Consider the following 22171-nt stretch of genomic DNA (forward strand, 5'->3'; position numbering starts at 1 on the left):
GTAGGCCTGGAAAATATTTCATATGTCCCCCATTATCGATACCTGGGGATTGACTTTGAAATCTCTGGAGATTATCCCTTATGTAAACAATCGCGTAACATCAGAGCGGCTCAATTGACTGCTCTATTTCATAAGTTTACGGTCCAGCAGGGTGGTTTTACCCTTTGGGGAACACGCCAATTATATTTACAAGCCTTCTCTCCTGCGATAATCTACGGGCTGGAAGCACTTCTCAACATAGATTTAAATTGGCTTCAGGTTATTGAAGGTAAATTTTGGCGAGCGGTTTTAGGTCTACCCCCATGTATACCGATGGCCATTATTAGACTGGAACTTGGCCTGATCTCACTAAAAGCAACTGTATTAAAGAAGCGGGCCATGATTTATCAAAGGATGACCCGAGATGTAGGGAATGGGCTCCTGTCAGCTGTCTACCAAGAAATGATCAAGGAAAAATCGTCTTGCGATACAATACATGAGATGTCCAGATTGTATGCCGAAATAGGCTGGCAAATTCGAGAAGGACCCTATACAGAAGAAGTGTTTAGGGCCCTTAAGAAGCGCATTGATCTCTGGGATTGGCTTGAAAATTTCGAACATCTAAGGAATCTAAAATCCTATAAATTTGTTCAATATAGACTTTACGAATTCAAGAAACCCCAGAGCTATCTAAACATCTGTCCATCTGTTAGGCTCAGACGATTTATTCTATTACTTAGATTAGAGCAATTACCAACGTTTTCGATTACTGGGCGCAAAGATAAGATAGCCGCTGAACTGCGCACATGTCGATTATGTAAAAATAAAGAACAGCAGGAAACGGCAAAACATCTTTTAACTGGCTGCCCCGAAATGACTATAACAATCTCCATCCTATTGGGACCATTTACCCATGATATTAATTACATCAAAGATGATTTATTCTGGCACCACTGTGTAAATTCTAATAGTATGCGATTATTGACAGCATTATATACCATCTGGCTGAGTGTGGAATCCAGATTGGGTATAAAGCTGTAGCGTACTAAATAAGAGCGATTTTAGCTAAGTAGAGATTACTGTGAATTGAAGTACTGGGATTTAAGCCTATATAAAATCCCCTCTGCTTACTCCTAACTTCATATGTTTCATCAGAAATCTGATTTTAAGAGATTATTAATTGTTGAGTGATATGTTGACTGTGTATTTTTCTAATTATTGATATATGTTTATTTGAGTTTGTGTAAAGTTTAATTAGAACTGTAACACAATAAATATTATTATTATTATTAATAATCTCTCTGATGGATGGTGTCAGTTTCACTCTGAGGCAGTAGAGTTCAAGCTGGCAGAGACCAAGGGTGGGGAGAGAGCATAGGGCAGAGCGTGAACTGCTCTGCCAGCATGGACTCTAATAACTGAATGGGACAAACTCATTCTCCATGGCTATGTGCTGCTATTATTGTGTTGATTGGTTAATGGCGCACACGCGAGTTGCTCAGACAGACGAGCAATAGGATCAGACGCTTGTGTTGCCATTCATTAAACCAATCCTTGTCAAGAGTGAAAGTGAATACAAATATATGTAAATGTGTGCAGTAAGAAGACATAGGTATTGTATAAATGGTTTCCGGTAAGCAGCCAGGGAGCGTGGTGTCTCACAAGAGGTGGTGCGCCACCCGTGTGGCAGTAGTTGGAAGGAGGAGAAGCACACAGCGCAGGAACACATAGGAAGATCATTGTATGTATTCACTGAAAGCTTTAAAATGGCTGAGGACTACAGGCATTCATTTTATAAGTAAAGTTTGCTTTTCAACCTAAATGCGAGTTGCAATGCCGTGAAAGTGGCGCATTTGAGCAGCTTGCAACAGTCACTGTGAAGTATTGTGCTAGCCCTCCCTTCTTTCACCATCCATGGCTGCGATCTTGGTGGAGACTAAGCCATGCACGCACATGGGGAGTTGCTACGGGTGTAGTAAAAGGTCGTGTTTGCAATGTGCATGTGTTAAAAACGTCAGAAGACGCGGTGGTGTTAAGAGTCCTGAATGTATGCACAAGTGTGCCTCTTGTGTTACTCCCACCGAGACCGGAGGGCTGCGCGCCTAGCATCCTTCGGCGCCCTTCCCTCCCGCACGCCCCCTCCGTTCCATCTGCCAGTCTCTCTGCTGACTGAGTGAGGAACACTTCCAGTGGAGTCTGCAGGCTGCACGCGCGCCACGCGGCTTGGAGCACAGCCCTGGGGTCGCTGTGTGCATGTGTCGGGCACGCTTCGCACTGTCTCGCCTGGCCGGTCGGCCCGTTCTGCAGCTTTTATCACCTGCCCGGACTAACTTTTCTTTGACTTTTCCCCGCGGAGATGTGTGTTTTTAGCCCGCTTTGCCGGTCTGATTGACAGCGCAGAAGCCGGCCCGACCCGGCCACCACAAGGGAGGCGGCCAGCAGCAGCGGCAGCAGCCCCGGGGTTTAAGTTTCCAGCCGCTCTGTTACTTTCGTCAGCAGGGATGCAGTTCCATCCATGGGTTCCTCTGGACCTCCTGGGGCAAGCCGGCAGGGCGAGCCGGGACCACCAGGCACAGGGCAGAGGCGGCGCCGAGCGGCTGCCCCTGTGACTGCCCCCGTCCCCCGCGGAGCCCGGCGGCGCGGGCGGGCAGCGGGGAGCCACCGAGATGAACTTTGGACGGGGCCCCTTCATTCTGAACGTGGGGGGCGCCCGGTACTCCCTCCCGCCGGACATGATCAAGGACTTCCCGCTGCGCAGGGTGAGCCGTCTGCACGGCTGCGCCTCGGAGCAGGACGTGCTGCAGGTGTGCGACGACTACGACCGCGAGCGCAACGAGTACTTCTTCGACCGGCACTCGGAGGCCTTCGGCTTCATCCTCCTCTACGTCAAGCACGGCAAGCTGCGCTTCGTGCCGCACATGTGCGAGCTCTCCTTCTACAACGAGATGATCTACTGGGGGCTGGAGCGCTCGCACCTCGAGTACTGCTGCCAGCGGCGGCTGGACGAGCGCATGTCCGACACCTACACCTACCTGAGCGACGAGGGCGCCCCTGACGAGGACGAGGAGGGCGACGAGGCCAGCGAGGTGGCGCCCGGCCCCGAGGGCCGGCGCTGGCTCGAGCGCATGCGGCTGACTTTCGAGGAGCCCGCCTCGTCGGTGGCGGCGCAGGTGCTGGCCTCCGTCTCCGTCCTCTTCGTCATCGTGTCCATGGTGGTGCTGTGCGCCAGCACGCTGCCCGACTGGCACACGGCGCAGAACCGCAGCGTGGAGGAGCACAGGTATAGCGCCGGTCTCGGGGAGCCCTCGGGGTACGAGTAGCCCTTCTCACTTTTTCTTTCTCTCTCTGTCGCGTCTGTCAGCGTGCTGGTGGTCTCTTGTGTCCCTGTCTTGAGTGCTAGCAACACTGCGAGCCACCCACACCCGGAAATAGCGCCCACAAATAGCTTGCAATGCAAACTGACCACACGTTGCAAAAATAAAACTATTAGTATATAGTTGCCCATTAAAAATACGAACAGCACTGAAACAATCTAACCGCATAATGCAAAGTCTGCCAAGTAAAGCAGTAACGTAGCTCAGTGGGGCAATGCATGTGTTGTAACAAACTCCGTATTGTCTGCAGGTGAGATGGCCCTATCAAAGCAGGGTTTACTCAGCACTTCGCTTTTTTCTATATAGATGAAATGAGTAAGTGCGTGAATGGCTCCACTCAACATTCTCTGCCTCCCCTGCTCCCCTATCAATCCCAACTCGTGTACCCTGCCCCTTACTTGTAACCCCCTCTCCCAGAGGCGTTGCTAAAGGGAGGCTGGGGGGCTTTAGCCCTGAGCTTTTTTGTTGTGTCCCCGGATAGAAGCTCGTGGGCTACAAACAAAATGCTAGCTAGACCGGGAACCCGACAGTCCTGCCATTAGCATAGCTTCGCATCTTTTCCAGACCTAGCCCTCTCCCCTTTCTCCCTGGGCTGTGCCATATGTACATCTCTCCATTGCTTCCTGGGTGTTGAGCTTTATCAATCCTACGCGGCTAAATTGAGGCATTCAAATAGCTTAGTGGGTTGCGTGCTTCACTCCTAACAGCACACCTAAGCATGTAAGCAGTCTGTGGTCGATAAAATAAGTACGAATAAAACATTTTAACTCACACCTTTTACACTGTGCTTCAAAATTAGAAAGCTGGTGTGTCGAATACTACGGGCATGATTTACAAAAGCATTTTACAATGGCACAATCCCATTGAAAAATTGTTTCTAAATGAGTCCCTATTTGTACTAAAACACAGTTGGCCTCATTCTAAATTTGCGGGTCTGAAAATAAGGTGCCGGCCGGTAAATTCTGTTTACCGGCAGGTTTCCGTACCGGCAAACTAACTTTGGTGGTGGGTTGGGTGGATTTCCCTGCATCTCAGAGCTCCCAGTAATTCCGGCACCCCACCACCAAAAAATGCTGGGATTACCGGCACCGGTGTTACATGTCTGGTGGTATCCGGCTGGATACCATTACCGCCACTTCGTCTGCCGGATTACCGGCAGATTACAAGTGGCGGTAATACCAGCATTCTGGGGAATTCCAGCAATTACCTCCACTTGTAATCTACCAGTAATCCGGCAGACCAAGTGGCGGTAACGGTATCCGGCAGGATACCACCAGACATGTAATGACGCCCATATCTCCAGGTATTATAATGCAAGTGGTTGCTTCTCCGAGGTGAAGTTAGATTGATGTAGGTTGTCGGCATTACATTAAATTAAACTGAATCATACATGTAACAAGGATGTGGAGCCAGTTTACATAAATTGCTCCGGTGTGCAAGGAGTTTGCGCCTGAGTCAGGCAAGGTGCCACGTGTTGACTCTGCTCACTCGATGCAAATTATCTTTTTGCACTATTTGGTCATTGCCCAACCTCCTTGCACCGGTGCAACATTTCTTTAACAGGTGGTGCTGTCTAGACAATAAATGCAAAATGTAGACCCAGGCCCTGATTCATGGATTATTTGTGCCGAAAAAAAAAATGGGATTTGTGCGCCATTCTGCCCGCAAATCCCCATTTGTTAAACAGGGTTTTGCGGGCAGAATGACGCACAAATCCTGTTTTTTTCGGCGCAAATAATCTATGAATCGGGGCGAAGGAGTCCTGGCTCCCTCTTTACAACATGGTGTGGTCCTGGACAAATCACGCTGTCGCCTCGTGCCTCCATTCCGTAACCGTTAGTTGCCAACGTCTGAAGTTCTTAGAAACCGTCCAGCGACGAGTGCTATAGGCTGTACGAGAAGAGGTTCTGTTCAGCATCGCCGCCTCCAGAGGCGATGCCGTTTGCTGTGCTGTTCAGTCCTCGTGACTCATTCACAGAGCCAGCATGTGCGCGCATCCCCGATGTCTCGCGCAGCTAGCTAGCTGTGCAGGCTCACCAGCGGGCCAAAAACGTGTTAACACTGAATTCATATTCATGAATTCCAGAATTATGATAAAAACAAACCGTTTCCTTTTCGCTTACCGCTTTTTAAACAATTGCCCTGTAAACACGCCACTAGAAACTTCTAGCGATATTTTATTTAAACAGGCAGACACGATAGTATAAACCGATTTTAAACCTGGCATTGTCTTAGGAATTTAAGCACCCTCGTGCATTAACCCAGCCATTCTTCATATGAGGCAATTTACGCTTTCGATTTAAGGAAAGCTATGGTAACGCGGCAGAGGCGAAGCCCCGTGTCTTGTCATTGTTTTATGTGCTGTCGAATCTGTGTCTTAAACGCACGTCTAGTAAAGGATTGTGACGCCAAAGGGAACTCTAAAATAAGGATTTGTGGGGACTGGAGCAGGGTGGCTGAAAACGAATGGGAAGACATTGGGGCAGAAAAGGCACGACACTGACCAAGGGGCCATCAAGCCACGCCATCTCTCAGACGCCCTGACACCAGGAAGGGGCATTGCTAAAGGGAGTAAGTGAAACGCGTGGGCTACGCTCAGCACAACCCTAAAGGCCACGCCTTCTGCTGGAGCCCTGGCATTACTCTAGGCCAGGGGTTTGCAACCTTTGACTCTCCAGATGTTTTAGACTACAACTCCCATCAGCACTAGTCTACATAGTCAATAGAGACAGGTTATGGATGTGTAGTCTAAAACATCTGGATAGCCACGTGTTGCAAACCCCTGCTCTAGCCTTAGCCACGGCTCCAGATACCATATGGGAATTAGTGTTTTACTCCTTCTTTGAAGTTGGGTGTAAAACATTTTAGGGAGCAAAAGGAAATGCCATTCCAATTGGGGGTATTCTTTTTTTTAGGAGAGTAAGGGATATATTAGAACTCTAAATAGATATGATCCCAACAAATATATGGGTGTGTGTGTGACTGGAAGCAGGATCCAGGCTTCACCTGTGTGTCTGTTTCCCATTTTTACTGCATGTTTTTGTTTTGTTCAGAGTATTTGGCTCTTTTTGAGGAGTTCAAGTGCCCCGTAAACACACTGATCTGTAGGGTTGGGCAAGCAGGGCCTTCCCTGGGCTCTTGATTACGGAATGCGGGTGTGTAGTGGATGGCCTTTATTGAAAGTATAAGTACAGAATTGTGAAGAGGGGAGGAAGGGTGAAAAGATACAGATGGCAACTCATCACATTAATCCCTTAGTGGGTCAATACAACGTAGCAATGCTTGTTATGCTATTGAATCTTTTGTAGGGAAAATGGTGGCCTTTTTATGGCCTCTTGTCGCTTGGGATCTAGTATAATGTCATTGGTTGGCCACATTTCATGATGCCTTGTGATCATTGCCTGTCAGGAAAGAGCACAAGGCTTACTTGTCACACACATTGCCAATTGATGTACCGTTGTGGTTTAGTCCCTCAAATTATATTGTGAAGTACCACAGTTTTAAATCGATGGCGTCATGGTGTCTTCCTTGTCGAGTTGTAGTTGTAGTGTGTGGCTGACTGAATAAATGCCCCTTACGGGAAGATGCTTGCTAAAATAATAGTTTTAATAAGGTACCCCGACTGGGCCAGTCCTAAAAATGCGAATCATGTGTGGCATTGCACCAAGTAGCTGTGGTTCACCCACAGACAGGTTGTTCTTGAGATGATGGCCCAATGCATAGCAAACTACGCGGAAGAAAGGTCAGGTCACTGGGCTGGGCTTCTGTTGAGAAATGACAGGAATATGTTTGCATAGAGGCAGAAGGATGGGGATCAGGCAGAACTAAACCACAGGGAAAACAAATGAATTAAAAGTTATTTATTTAAAAAGCAAAAATGGTAACCGAGAGGAAGTTAGATGGAGTAGATAAAAGACAGCATATTGGCTACCCAAGCTACTAGATCAGAAACGATAGGTATACATTTCAAAAATACTAAAATAAACTACTAGAGAAAGGTAGATTAAGCGGGTAGACCCGGGATTTTAGAGGAATGTTGGAGCTCTGCTGCAGATTCCAGCCCAAGCAGTACTTGCTGTGGAAACTGATGCCACGACCAGTCACCTACTTGCGTTGAAATAAACACCTTTTCCTTGTTTTGTCTTGACAGGATAATTGAAGCCATCTGCATAGGCTGGTTCACCGCAGAGTGCATTGTGAGGTTCATTGTGTCCAAGAATAAGTGTGAGTTTGTCAAGAGGCCCCTGAATATTATTGACTTGCTGGCCATCTCTCCGTACTATGTGTCTGTGTTCATGACAGTTTGCACCGGGGAGAACCCTCAACTGCAGAGGGCCGGGGTCACCTTGCGGGTTCTGAGAATGATGAGGATTTTTTGGGTGATCAAACTTGCCCGACACTTCATTGGTCTCCAGACGCTTGGTCTGACGCTGAAACGCTGCTACAAGGAGATGGTCATGTTGCTTGTTTTCATCTGCGTTGCCATGGCGATCTTTGGCGCCTTGGCCCAGCTTCTGGAACATGGATTGGACCTTGAGATAAAAAACGAGGACTATGCCAGCATCCCTGCGGCCTGCTGGTGGGTGATTATCTCCATGACCACCGTCGGTTACGGGGACATGTATCCCATCACCACTTCCGGAAGGGTCCTGGGAGGCGTGTGTGTGGTTAGCGGGATAGTCTTGTTGGCACTGCCGATCACTTTCATCTACCATAGCTTCGTGCAGTGCTACCACGAGCTCAAGTATAAATCTGCCAGGTATGGCAGAAGCCTTTCTTCTGAATTTTTAAACCAATGAATGCTTTTCCACTCCTCCCAGTATGTTCACAGATTAATATTTAACTTTTATAGGCTGGCTATGTCTGCTTTCTTTATTTTTTTGGAATGTAGAAGAAGCTTTGTCAGAAGTAGCCAGGAGACATCTCACGTTTCTGTTCTTTGTACAACTGAGCTATCATAATAAATATGGATTGAGTCTGAAAACAATTGTTTTGAAGTAAGAATTTAATTGCATGTAAAATAGAAATGTTTTTTTTTCAATTGACTTTATTGAAAGAAGCGCTCTGGACACTTTCAGCCTTTCGAATTCTTCTCATATGTGTCTGGAAAAACACAAGAAACTCTGCAATCAACCGCTGAAGCAAAGCATCTGTTCACACATTCCCCTCCCTTCCTCTGTAGAAGATGTGTATAGCCCCACATGTCTTCCCATTGTAGTTAAGCAAAGAGAAAGTGATGCATCTTCTTACTATATTTTGATTTGCCGAAACGGCACGCAAGGCCTGTGTTTTGTCCATTCTTTCTAAGTATTTTGAAAAAAATGTTAAAATTGGATATCCAGATGTTTTGGACTAGAATTCCCAACAGCCTAGTCAGCATAGTTACTAGTTAAGAGTAAGTGTGGCGTCAGGGCCTTAAACTCTTTTCAGTTGAAAGGGGCCTCAAGCCTCAGGGAGGCCCCCAGCAACTGCCCCCATGTGATTTACACTGTAAGTCTGGATGCCCCCCAACCATCATGTTGAAATGGGCCCCCACACATCTTCAACTGGTCCTGGTTAATAGTAAGTGATCATGGAGATGGAGCGCTACAGATTGCATACCACGGACAATGTGTTTAAAATCCGATCCTAGCTAGCGGTAGCCATTGCATTTGCATTCCACTGTGGGGGTACCATCATTCTCCCCTCGTATATATGTTGTCACTGTTGGAGCTCCAACACGGAATCCTTTGCACCCACAATTTGTAATGCAAACCCTGGTTGTGCATCAGAGATGGACATGCACACTCTAGTGTCATTACCAACCAATGTGACCTGCCCAGCTGTGGCATTCAGAGTTATGCTGCTGCAGCCAACACACAAGTCACTGATGAATGAACTGCTGAGCGAAACATGTGGCGGGCAGAAAACGGGGCACTGCTGAGCTTCAGACCGCAGCAAGGGTGCCCGGTGTATTTTGGGGGAATGTGCAAACGAGAACAAGTCTGGTTGAACAGTTCATAAAGCAGCAGTTTAGGAAGGCAGAACACGGATGGATTTCAGCTTTATCTGGCGTGCTACGGGGGTAAGGGGTCCTGACCTTGCAAGCTGATAGGAAGTTGCTTGGTCCCTAATCTATGAATGATTGGAAGCCTTTGAGTGGGCAAGGGTTAGGGATTTTCCAGTAGCACTTGCTTAACAGAGCATTGCTTATACAATGTGGGTAGGTTGACCCAGTGCAGCATCTGCCTGATGTTGAAGGTGGCCTGCTGCAGGACTGGGAGGGTGGGGCGAGGTTTCGAGCCACGTCAAGTGTTTTATTCCAATAATAAGAATGTCTGGGTTAAAAGTCCAACCTTCAAACGTAGCATACATTTAGGATTGATTTATTAGCACGAAAGGCACCAATATAAACACTATGTTTGTAGTGTACTCGATAGAAACATCCATCAGTAATAATTTTGAGGCGGAAATAATGACTTTGTAAGTTTAGTGAATGGCACGGTTTCCTCTCCGCGGAAGGGGGGGGGGGGTGGGTGGCTGGTGATAGCATTTGGTATGTACTAGGCTGTGGTGTGGCAGGGCACAGGTCACTAGGTTTAGTAATCTGCCAAGAATTTTAAAGGGCAGGACGTTTTGCACAGTTATAGGGTGCCGAACATGCCCTACGAGGGCAAATAGAGGGCGGACCAGTGCTGAAATTTAGTCTGATTTCCCTGGATGCGGAAAACAACAAAGAAAATCTCATCGAATTTCAAATCCAGAGAAATAAACCTCGTCCACCGTTATCAGTTGTCCCCAGTCTTAGAGACAAACTTCCAAGCTCGGTAGCACCGTGCTCCCGTTTGGCTTTTTTTGAATTTAGGCATTTTAAGGTCTAATTAATGTAAGCTGAATGCAGAACCAGAAGAGAGTGGTTTATTTGGAGTGCTATTTCCCCTTAAGGGATGCAGATGATGGATTATTAATAATGGGGGATGAGGGGGTGGTGCTTAAAGCTGCATGATATGGGAAACGATGACTATAAGCAGGTGACCATAGATTGTATTTTCTTTTAGTTTTGCTAGAAAGTGTAAAACCAAGATTAGATTTCGTTTACACTCGCATCACTTACTATGCTGATAATTGCATGCATTAATTCAGGATCGGGAAAATAAACTACAAACATACTCAATGCTCAACATATTACTATAACGATACTGTCCGGCTGTTTCACTATATAATTCATGCACGTTTCAAGTGATCTCTCTAAAACAGGATATTTTATTTTAACTGTATGTTTACACATTTAAAAGCCTATCACTACACTAACATGACCGCAACCCCATCACTTTGCCCCCACCCTTTCACACATGGCCTAATCCCATAATATATTTTGTTCCATTTCAGCACTGAGGCAAACACACCACATTTAACAAAACTGGACTTGCCTTAAATTAACAGATCACTGGTTACTCCAAAAGTTTTATTTTTAAGTGCCCAAAAATGTAAACTCGCTTTTTACTTTAAACAAAAATCTAGGTAGGAGATATTATAGTTGTGTACATTTTTCATCAATATTTTATAGTAGATATTTTTGCAGTTGCTATTATGATAGGTACCGATAGAAATTTGTTTTTTGCTTATGGATTTGCGATTTCTTGGCAGGAGGCGCTATACAAATGCAAGGTAACATGACATATCATATGACCACTGGATTTATAGGACCTGATTCACAGAAGCGTTTTATAATGGCTCAATCCCACTGGAAAACACCCTGTGAATCAGGCCCATTGTGCGTGATTCTTCTTTGCTGGTCTACACAGAAATGTACTCAATGGAATTGTGCCTCAGAAAAGATACATTAATCGGCCTCAAAATGTGCACTCACCACTGGCCATTGGTTAATAATACTTGTTTCTTGGTATGTAGGAAATGTGATCTGTGCACGTAAGGTGAGCATTTTGTGAAAAAAGTCCCCAAACAAACACTCTTTATCAGTATAATTCACTAAAATGGGGGATATCGTGCACCACTGCCCACAAAGCCCAACAGCTTGTAATTGAGGGGCCTCATACATCACAACTCCTGTAACCCAATTCCTTGCACGCACTTCTCCATTGAAGAAGAGTAACCTTTTCATGTTATTTCCAAAGCTGGGTTTGCATTCATTGCAGTGTCTGTTGAGTAACTTCCAAAGACGTGTCCCTTGAGCGGCAGGGCAGTGCCGGCCTATGGAACAGCAGCATGTTCTGCGCAGTGCAGCGTTGGTTTCATCACTGAGGTATGTGTGGGCTTTTCAGTGAATGAACTTGTGGACGAGGTTGATAGTGTAGGTGGAGACTCTGCTGTTTGCGGGAATTCGATTGAGTTTCTCTAGGAGGGAGGTCCGCCTGTCTCATAGTACTTCCTCAATATGATAAGCCAGGCAGCATCCTGGATTCTTGAGTCCTGACTGGCTTTGTGGCATTGTGCGATATCCCGCCATAAAATGGGATCAGGCATGCGGGTGACGCAAAGGCTGATGTCTTGTTTGTAATCGAGGTACAAACGTCCTGGTTTTGGGTGTTTAAATTGTAACATGCTCATGGCAATCCATGTTTCATCAAAAGGCACACAGGTCTGCAGTGCTTGGCATTGTCATATTTATTATAGATTTCATGGTAGACTTGTGCGTTATCAGCATTGCTACCAGAATTTCCTGATTGCTGGTGAGCCCCAGGAGTGGCTGCAGGTAGATGTGGAAGAGCACAGAAGACAGGGACTCTTGAGGAACACCACGCGTGACCCAGCTGGAGTCCAAACGTAGTTGCCCGTGTTTGAATTTGTTTGCGTCATTGGTACAAAGCAGGCGAACCAGGAGCGAAAGAAACATACATGACACTGGCGAATTTGATGAGTCAGATGAACAGTGTGTTAAGACCTACAGTGTCAAAAGCTACACTTACACTGTGCAGCACTATGAGGAGCACATATGTATTGTTTTTCACAATCTTCATGGGGGCCAATCCTGATTTTAAGTTCGTTAGATTTGGTCCTTTGATGGGCTCAGTGTAGGGGTGAAGAGAGAAGGCACTTTGCGCTGAGTCAGGGAAGCTTTGGGGGACCAAATGTGTTCGTAGTTGAAACATGGTCCGTTTGTTTTGCATATTGTTGGGATGTTGGTTATGTGTCTATAAACACTGACGGTTTTGTGGTCAAGTTTGGCTTGTTTAAATATGTGTTTGATGGTAGCTTTTTAGAAATGGATGGCACGGTTTGACTGAATTGTGAAGTGCCTACGAGTGGGGCCAGTGTTGTGGGTATTACTCGTGGCATTAGGTGGTGAAGACTGGTGAGATTCAATGGAGATGTCTAGGGAGTGAGGTTTGGGTGGTGGCAGATGACAAAGGAGTGCTGTAGAGTGCAGAGGTTGGTTGTTGGTCATCCAGGATACCAGAACCAAGACTCTTGCAGTGCAACACTGCTGTCCGAGAACATACCCTGATTTGGTTGGGTGAGATGTTAATGTTGTGATAATTGTGCCACTGGGTTTGGTGATTTTGTAAACTATGACTTTTGATCTTTTGTTTCAGTGATTTGGAGTCATTGGCTGGAGGGTACAAGCAGGTGGGCGGCATCATTTTAGAGACAATTATGAAAAGTTTTAAGTTCTCCTTTGGCGAGTCTAAGTTGAAGGGTTATTTATTTTCCGCAAAGACTGCTTTGAGGCCTTCTTGTTTTCATGTGTTACTGTGCAGGATGCGATGAACAGAATTGAAGAGCAGCTCCTGGCAAATAGGCGTCATTCAGTAACCAGGAGCAACCTGTTATACATATCGTGCCACACATTGATTGTCTGCGTGGGATGCAAACTATACATTTTGTCCATTCAAATTTTTCGTTATGCTCTTCGTGTCTTCTAGATGTGCCCTAATGTTCTGTTATACTTATTCCAAAAGACACAGAGTTAATGTCCCCTAGGTATGTTGGCACAGCACCAGTTAGCCTGTGAAGCCAAAAGAAGCTCCTGGTAGTTGATTGTGTCAAGATAAGCAGACTCTGTTCTTAACTCTAAACCAGGTTTTCCTACTTCATGTATGAGCAAAGTGACAGAGCTGGTGAGCTAGGTCGGGGGGTTCCTAGTGCCCGGGTGCTTTGCAAACTGGTAGGCCATGTCTGCTACCTTGACCATGGCAGTGTTTAATTAGCAGAGTGTTTCTCTGGTTGAGATGCTACGTCTCAGGTAAATGAAGTTATGAGTATAGTGTTTTGGAAGATAGGTGAGTATATAGTTTGCGCTATAGCCCAGTATGTGTTTGTAAAGGGGGCTGCTTTCCTTGGTGGCTGGCGAATGTGGTTTGTGAAAGAAATGTCTCAGTGAACAAGCCTGATAGGGGTTGCAGTCTGTAGTGTTCTGATTTGCCTGTTATGTATGAAGACTGTATCGATTAAGTGAGTGGAAGTGTAGGTTGTAGCAATCTCCATTATTTTTTTCTTTTTATTTTTTTTAATTTATTTTCAAAAAATTCACATCATAGAAACATATGTACAATAACATAACATCAAGCCATAAATATAACAAAGCCAACACAACTATATACATCAGAAATCTCCATTATTGCAATCCTAGATATTAAAGTTCTCCCAAGCAGGCTGAGGGGCTGCGTTTCTGCGAGGAGTCGCTCACGCGATGAAGGCCCTGGCTAGGAGAAGTCTGTTGCCTTTAGGTTGTATACTGAGAGGGTATCTATGAAACCCCCAGGTTGTTTCTTTGAGTGCTAGGTTGGTGGGAGGATAATGCAAGCGTAACATGTTCATCTTGGGAACAGGACGATGCCATGCGTCATGGGTTTGATACCCCACTCAGGACAATTCAACCCTTCATTCCCCGAGTCCCTCATGTGATATGATAAAATGAGTACTGCATTGTGAGTGATAATGATAGGAATAAGTAACATCAGTTACCAAGTGCTCTGAGAGTAGATTCCTGCTGATAGTGGCGCTATATAAAACAGACAAGGAAAATAGAGCACAGAATCAATATTGATTGGAGCTATTTAGCTTAGAACAAGCACCTGGTCATCTTGATAAACACTGCTACCACGGTCTTCCTTAAGTCTGTGCAGGCCAATTGGTTCCATGGTGTTTGTGTTTGAGAAATCAAAGTAAGATTAGGAAACTTCCAAAAGACATTTTAAATAACAGGGAGTGATATGCAAGGGACATAGAGTTAGATGTTTCATCTTATATATTGTTATGTACTGGTACTTTTCCCCCCAGATGCAGCTGCTGAACATACCCTGGTGCTGTTTCCAGCTCTTGATCATCGACTCTTTTTCCCCGATCCCTGGAGCAGTTTGTGCATGTGTTCGATCAGTCGGCCTGGAATTTCTAGGTCAGAGTTTCCATAAATGGCAGAGCATTGTGTTGTGTGTCTTGTTGACTGTCGAGTCTGAGTTGCATATCATTTCTGGGCGTCCTCCTCGTGGTTGATTCTAGACTCTATTAGGATTGAGTGGTTTTGTGGTACATTTCCTGTAAGCACGCTTGTGTTATCCAGTTCAAGAGGCTCTCAGTGTTACTGCCGGTGATACAGTCATGGATTTTGTGTTTGTATCTGATTTCTGATTTTGTACCCAAAGCTAAGGAGAGGTTTCGCTAGACTAAAGGACAAGTTGCTGCCAATATAGTGCAGGCTTTGGCAAGCTTTGGCTCGCCAAATGTGTTGGACTACAAGTCCCACAAGCCCCAGTCATCATAGTTAATGGTGAGGGATTATAGGAGTTGTGCTCCAAAACATCAAGCAGCTCACAGGTTGCAGAGCACTGCTATAGTGTCTGCGGGAGATTGAATGTATGCTAGTTGCACAGTAATCTCTGGTTTAGTTTATAAGTGCAGTAAAATAGAAATCAACCAGCAAAGTCCTAAATTATAGTTCGTCTATTGGTAAATTGGAAACTCCTCCTATGGGCTACATTAGGTTCAGGCAGCGTACTGACTTCCACAGTGACTTAGCCCCCAGCACCTCCCAGATTCCCCTTTGAAACAGAAAGTGACACAAACCCATGACTTAGAAATACATCGTAGTTTAATGTCGGAAATATACAATTGAAATTAATAACGACATCTAAAAGTATTAAACCAATATTAAAGCTCAACAGAGATTCAGTTTGTACACATTAAGGTTGGTGATGGCTTAAGGCCATAGGTCTGCAATCTGCGAACGTTTTGAACAGCGTCTCCCATGAGCCTACACCATAGACTATGCTGCCTCAGACTGATGCGAGTTGTAGTCCAAAACATCTAGATAGCCAGATGTTACAGACCACTAGCTTAAGCATCGGTTCCAAGCATCCTACTAACCCCATCCCCGGGTGTATTTTGTAACTGGAACAAAGAGTGTGGAGTCACGATCAGAGTACCTGTGCGCTAATTATCACTACTAAGTTTATAAGACATATCATCAAATAAAAAAGGAAGAAGTGTTAGCAGCAATCCAATTCCCACCAACCAATCCACACAGGCCGGTATTAAATTAACAGTTATATGACAAAGAAGGGTAGGATTGCGCTTAACACCATTACAATACTACAACCAGCAATCAAGGTACAGTATTTTAATAAGGTAGATTGAAAAATAGCCGACACGTGTTTCGACACTCGGGTTGTTTTCAAGGCTAGATCACATACATCAGTAGCATCACATAGTCAACATGTTCAGTAAATAACAATTATGAAAAGAGTGTAAGTAAAAAACATACCACGAATCAGGTAAGGATGGTAGTACAGCAGTGGCAGGTCAATGTAGATAAACTTACTTGTGCTAGCTGACCATCACCCCCTTAAACTATGGCAGATTATATGACTAACAGAGATCAAGATAGAGCAGCCTTATTTGCTCCGAGGGGCAGTACGGCGAATGCTTTCAAAAGTAACTTTTTGGTCCCAGAGACCCTGAAACAGAAATTTATTAGACTTGAAAGATTATCCAAAAAAGAAATTAATAAATATTGGGAGCAAGCATCTATCACTAATTATCTTGAAAATAACCTCATTCCCAGGGGCTTAGGTAACTTAACCTTTCCCAATTTTGATAATGAGGAGGACGCAGACCTAGCGGAACAGTGGGTAGATAATCTCAATCAAAGCTCCAAGAACATGTTAGAATTACTCATTACTCATTTTGTGCTACTTGAGAGCACAAAAGAGTACTTGCCCAAATTAGGGAACTCAAAGAGGAAATCACCAAAATGCTCAATGCTGAAGAAACCAAACAAAAGAACTATGATAAGATGCATGAAATTTTAGTAGAATACCAAGATGAAATTAAGATGCGCAAATGTAGAAAGTTTTTCCGGGATGATAAGGACTACCGTCAGGATAGAGTCTATACATTTCAAACCAAATATGATAATATTAACATCGGTTTGAAACCATCCTCTGCTACTACCTCAGCTAACACCACTCCCGCTAGTTCTGATCCTAATTCTGAAACCGAACTAAGTGAACCACAGACTAATGACATCCCAACCAATGAACCCAATCTAAAAGGAAAACATTTTTTAGGAGAAATTCGGCGCTACAAGAAAGGAAATGTAAGATTTGCAAGTACCAAACAAGTTCGCTTCAACAAAACTCCCACAGTATTTACTCCAACCCCGGTAAACATACCAGGGGCAGGAGGGGGGGCAAGTGGCAGCGGAAGCGGCAGTTCAGATGAAGATCAGGCCCGCCCGGGCATCTTGACTCGCTCCAAAAAACGTTTGGGACAATAACTGAGTCTGCTTTGGTAACTAATCTGTCCAAATGTACCCTTTCTCCACATGAAATCTCTGCCCTTAATAAAGGCTTATCATTTTCACCTAGTGTGTGTACTAACTTTGTCAATTTCCAGGTTGATCTTTTTAAATTTCTGAGAAAACTTAAGCTCAAAAAGTTTTTTGCCACACAGGTGACTACGTACAATCTTAAACCCAAACCTGATCCCCCGAGTTCTTTCAGCATTGGAGATTTAAGAGCTATTGAAACCCTGGTTTCCTTGAATCAAGAGGCCGGGTTTGACACTTCAAATGTTATTCAGGATTTGAAAATTAATCCGCTCAATATGGACCTCAGGGAACTCAAACTTAAATCCAAATTTATGCCACAATTTACTGGTGACAATGTCATTGAGACCTTTAACCAAGCATTAACTCGAGATATCCACCAGTATTTGGACAAGCGCTCTAAACCCCAATGGAAATCCAATCTTACCAATAATCAAAAAACCGTTCTACGAGAACTTGCCAATGATACTAATATTGTAATTAAGGAGGCAGATAAGGGGGGTAATATTGTCATTTTAAACTCCTCTGACTATATTACCATGGGTCTTAAACATCTTGATACCTCCGGTTGTTATCAGATTCTCAAATCTAATCCCACCAAACGTGTCGTATTGGATCTAATTTAATTGATTGATTTCTGGTACTCTAGAGGTTATCTAACTGATGATGAAAATGATTTCCTACTAATTACTGACCCCACCTTACCTACAATGTATTTCTTGCCTAAGATACACAAACCTTATGATGTACTACCTGAAGTTAGGCCCATTATGAGCGGAATCAACTGGGCTACCGAGGGCTTGTCTAAATATCTGGACGAAGCTCTCAAACCATTTGTAATCCAAATGAATTCTTACATTAGCGACAGTGCCCATATTCTTCAGGACGTCTTTTCCATTACGTGGCATTCAGACTTTATGTTAGCTACCATCGATGTTGTTGCTTTGTATACCAATATCAATCATGACTTGGCATTGCTCACATTAGATTATGTTTTCAGAAACAGCTCGGCATCATTCCTTGAACATGTTTCTATGCTCAAACAATTTTTGCAATTTGTCTTAGCTAATAATGTTTTTCTTTTCAATGAACAATTTTATCTACAATCTAAGGGGGTGGCCATGGGGGCCAAATATGCACCCTCTTTGACCAATCTCGTCATGGCACACTTTGAAGAAACACACATTTTGAACCAAAATCAGTATGTCTCCAATATCGTCACTTGGCGACGTTTTATTGACGATATTTTTCTAATTTGGAGAGGTACTGAAGAGACCTTTAATGACTTTCTAACCTTTGCCAACACCAATACATTTGGTATCAATTTCACTAGCAAATGTGATTACAAACAAATTGATTTTTTGGACCTACACATCTTTGTAGAGGATCAACAACTCTACACCAGTACTTATAGGAAACCCACTGAGGTGAATTCTATACTAGCAGCACAAAGCAATCATAGGAGAATTACCATCAACAATATTCCCACCGGGGGCGCTGTTGAGCAGCCGACAAAATGGCTGCCTAGCTTTTCAGCTCCGTGTGCTGCCGCTTTGCATCTGCTTCCATCTGTGGTTTGCTACTCTGCCCCGTCTCCAGATTTGGCTCCCACATTGCTGACACTCTGGGCCACCTGCCTGTGAAATCTGGCCCCGAATCTGACCTTTTAACCCTGTATTCGGCCGCCGGCGCTGCCCCCGCGTGGGGCCGAGCTGCGCCCTCGCACTCCCGGTGAACGACGCGGGTGGCGGCGCTGATTGACACCCGTGGCAGCTGACGGCCCAGCGGTTCACCCCCCGTCCGGCTCTCTATCTAGCCGGCTGCCTTTTTGCTGGGACCGGGTTCGATGCGCGGGGGCCGCCTGTGCTGCCTACGCCGACGCACGTGGACGGATCCAGCGCGGAAATCCGGCGCCTGACATCTGGTACTCTTGGCGGCTGACCGCGGCTCGTGCGCCGCCTTTGCCTGGCTCTACCCCTGCTGCCTCTGCGATATCGCAGCACGCCCCGGAGACAACGCTCCCTCCGCGCCTAACGGCCCGGAGGCCTCTCTGGCCACCTCTGGGGACTGGACCATCGGCTGCGTGTGATGCCGCTTAAGACTCCGCTGAAGACGCCACTATCCTGATCCTGCTCACGGATGTGAACCGAGCCTGAGGTGAGGGGTTGGGGTGGCCATTGTGTGCAGTATTTTTCTGAAAACCCCCCTGGTTCAATCTGACTGCCGCCCTAAGAACCGCGCTGTGCCCCATTAGGGTGAACCTTTTTCCATCTTGTCACTGCACCGCCCCGCTTCAGGGTACACGATACCCACACAAGTCTACCCCCTTTGAATACTCTGTACCACACGTCACACACGATGTCCAATAGGTCCAGGAACACTGGTAAAACAGGGGCCATGGACAAATTTGCGAAGGCCGCCCCGAGGCCCGATTCGGCCCATACATCATGCGACCAGATCGAAGTACCACTCCCTGCAGAAGGCCCCCCCACGGACCTGACGGTCATCATGGAGTCAATGGCTAGAAACTTTGCAGCTTTCCATGAGAAGCTAGATGACATCAATGCAAATGTGGCCTCTCTCAGGACCAAACTAGACCAACAAGGGACGCGAATCACCGAAACTGAAAACAGGATCAGTTCCAATGAGGACAATATAACCACACTGCAGAGCACGGTATCCACCCTTGTCGCGGACATGAAACTGGTGAGGGCCAAATGTGATGACCTCAAATCTAGATCACGGAGGAACAATATACGCATTATTGGGGTCCCGGAAAATGCGCTGAAGGGTCGACTTGAACTGGCTGTCGAGAACCTTTTGAAAGACCTGTTGGGCAACCCAGATATGTCCCCCTTCTTCACCATCGAAAGGGCCCATTGGGCACTGGCCCCACGTCCCAAACCGGGAGACTTTCCGAGGCCCATTGTTGCTAAAATTCTGAGTTTTAGAGATCGAGATCAAATCCTCCGCCTCGCACGTGAGAAGGGTGAGCTCAGATTGGACCCGCAGGTGATCCGAATCTTCCCAGACTTCTCAATCGCAGTTCGGCAGGAGCGTCGCCAATTTCTTGGAGTCAAGAAACTGCTCATGGAGAGAAGCATTCCATACGCCATCCTATTCCCTGCCCGTCTAAAGTTCACATTTAACAACAAACTTTACTTCTTTACGGTGCCCTCGGAAGCAGTGAAATTCATAGAGACACACATTCCCCCTCATCCACCTGCTGAAGATGTAGGGGAGAATGACTGAACTTGGTCTGAAACTTGTTCTCCTTGATCGTTGTTTGCTCATGCGGTCTGACGGCTCCATTATCCATCGGCCTCCCCCACAACTACCTTGCTGTTATATTTCCCATGCCCTCCGGGCTGTACTCACTGTACCTAAACCCTCAGATACGCACTGTCAAATTTTCAGGTTGTTGAACTACTCATCGTGACCATGCTGACTTCCTATCTTCGTTGAATGTCACGTTTCTCTGTTTCATACTTAGGCCCGACACGGCTGCATACAGATGCTGTGACATGCATTACTAAACCGCGAACACTGTTTAATTTCTCACGGACACCTTTGGGTCCCAGGCGTGCTAGCACACGGCAATAGCGCACCCCACTGCGATTGCACTGCATTTTATACCTTTGTTTTGGTTTTGCCCCTGTTGGGCTCTTGCACAGGCTGGATCATGTTGGGGCCGATCCGACTGTGCGCTGTTTGGGATGGGTGGGGTGTACACTGCTAATCTTGGGTTGGTGGTGAGGGAGGGGGGGGGGAATTGGGAGTTATCTATAAAGGCACACGAGGTTGCATGTGGCGAGCACTAATGGGCCGCGATCGCGAGTTTATCCTCAAGCTTCGGGGCATACACTATTGTTGGATCCTAGATGTTCATTGAGAATACGTGTTACATAATGGGGTATCAGTCACTGCGATGACTACTGTCATAATGTCATGGAATGTCCGTGGGGTAAGCAATCACACCAAGGCACGTATGATTATGGCTCATGCCAAAGACATAGCTGCAAAATATTGCTCCTACAGGAGACACACTCCAATGGCCACATTCCTAGAACCATGGCCCCGGCATGGGGACCTGCTAGATTTTTTACCTCCTACTCCACTCAATCCAGGGGGGTTCTAACCATGATTCATAAATCCATTAAGTTTACATTGCACAAAAATTACACTGACCCCGAGGGACGTTATGTAGTACTACACTGTACCTTGGCCAACAAAGAATATCTACTTGTCAATACCTATTGCCCCAATGTGGACTCTCCCGATTTTTTTGATAAAATCACCACCATACTGCTGGGATATGTGGGCACACCGATCCTTTGGGGGGGAGATTTAAATCTTATCCTTGATACGGCCCTAGATAGAACTGGTACTACTCCCCGGCCTTTGTCCGGCGCTGCACGCAGACTGCTCTCTCACATTAAGACCCTCGACATCTGCGATGCCTGGAGAATGCTACATCCCCATCTTAGGGATTACACTTATTACTCATCAGTGCATGATAGCTCTTCTAGGATAGATCTATTTTTTGTCTCAAAAGGAGTCATGGGAGGGGTTGTCGACTCCCAGATCCTGCCTCGCACGCTGTCTGATCATGCCCCGATTACACTCTCAGCTAGACTGGGGATACCTGTTCCGACGTTTAGCACCTGGCGTTTCAAATCCGATGCTCTGCGAGATGTTGTATTTAAGGCTGAAATACTTGCTGACATTCTGTCTTTCTTCGAACTAAACACTCTCCGGGACACTTCTGCTGCAGTAAGATGGGACGCCTTCAAGGTATATATCAGGGGAATGTCCATCTCCCGGGAAGCTGGGGTGTTGAAATCAATTAGAACAGCATTGGGCCGGTCAGAAAGCAAACTGAAGCAACTGGAACTGCAAGGTGCCTCGGGTGCCGACCATGCCACACTTGCCCAGATCTCCGATGAACTCCAGGCATTCAACAAACTCGCCGTCAGCGAGATACAATTCCTTGGCCGCCCTCAAGCGGCCAGGAAATATGGTGAGGGAGATAGGCCCGGGAAAACGTTAGCGA

At 45.9% G+C, this 22171-nt stretch overlaps 1 protein-coding gene across 2 annotated transcripts; it reads left to right on the forward strand.

Annotated features, from left to right (window-relative positions):
- Nucleotides 1-1987: 1987 nt before the first annotated feature.
- Nucleotides 1988-8340, forward strand: KCNG3 (potassium voltage-gated channel modifier subfamily G member 3). 2 transcript variants are annotated; one of them, XM_069608477.1, is made up of 2 exons: nucleotides 1988-3289; nucleotides 7504-8340. In XM_069608477.1, the coding sequence occupies exons 1-2, from the start codon at nucleotides 2646-2648 to the stop codon at nucleotides 8150-8152; spliced, it is 1293 nt and encodes a 430-aa protein (XP_069464578.1). In that variant the 5' UTR covers nucleotides 1988-2645; the 3' UTR covers nucleotides 8153-8340. The 2 variants fall into 2 exon arrangements, with proteins under 2 accessions (XP_069464578.1, XP_069464579.1); XM_069608478.1 differs by having other exon boundaries at nucleotides 1988-3259.
- Nucleotides 8341-22171: the final 13831 nt, after the last annotated feature.

Source organism: Ambystoma mexicanum, chromosome 4q (assembly GCF_040938575.1).
Source record: "Ambystoma mexicanum isolate Mex_15411 chromosome 4q, UKY_AmexF1_1, whole genome shotgun sequence".
Classification (NCBI taxonomy): Eukaryota; Metazoa; Chordata; class Amphibia; order Caudata; family Ambystomatidae; genus Ambystoma; species Ambystoma mexicanum.

Bases quoted from the DNA above. Each gene is read 5' to 3' on its own strand.
- KCNG3 (XM_069608477.1), top strand. From the start codon at position 2,646: ATGAACTTTGGACGGGGCCCCTTCATTCTGAACGTGGGGGGCGCCCGG. The intron at 3,290-7,503 runs GTACGAGTAGCC...TTGTCTTGACAG, and splicing joins GGTCTCGGGGAGCCCTCGGG to GATAATTGAAGCCATCTGCA.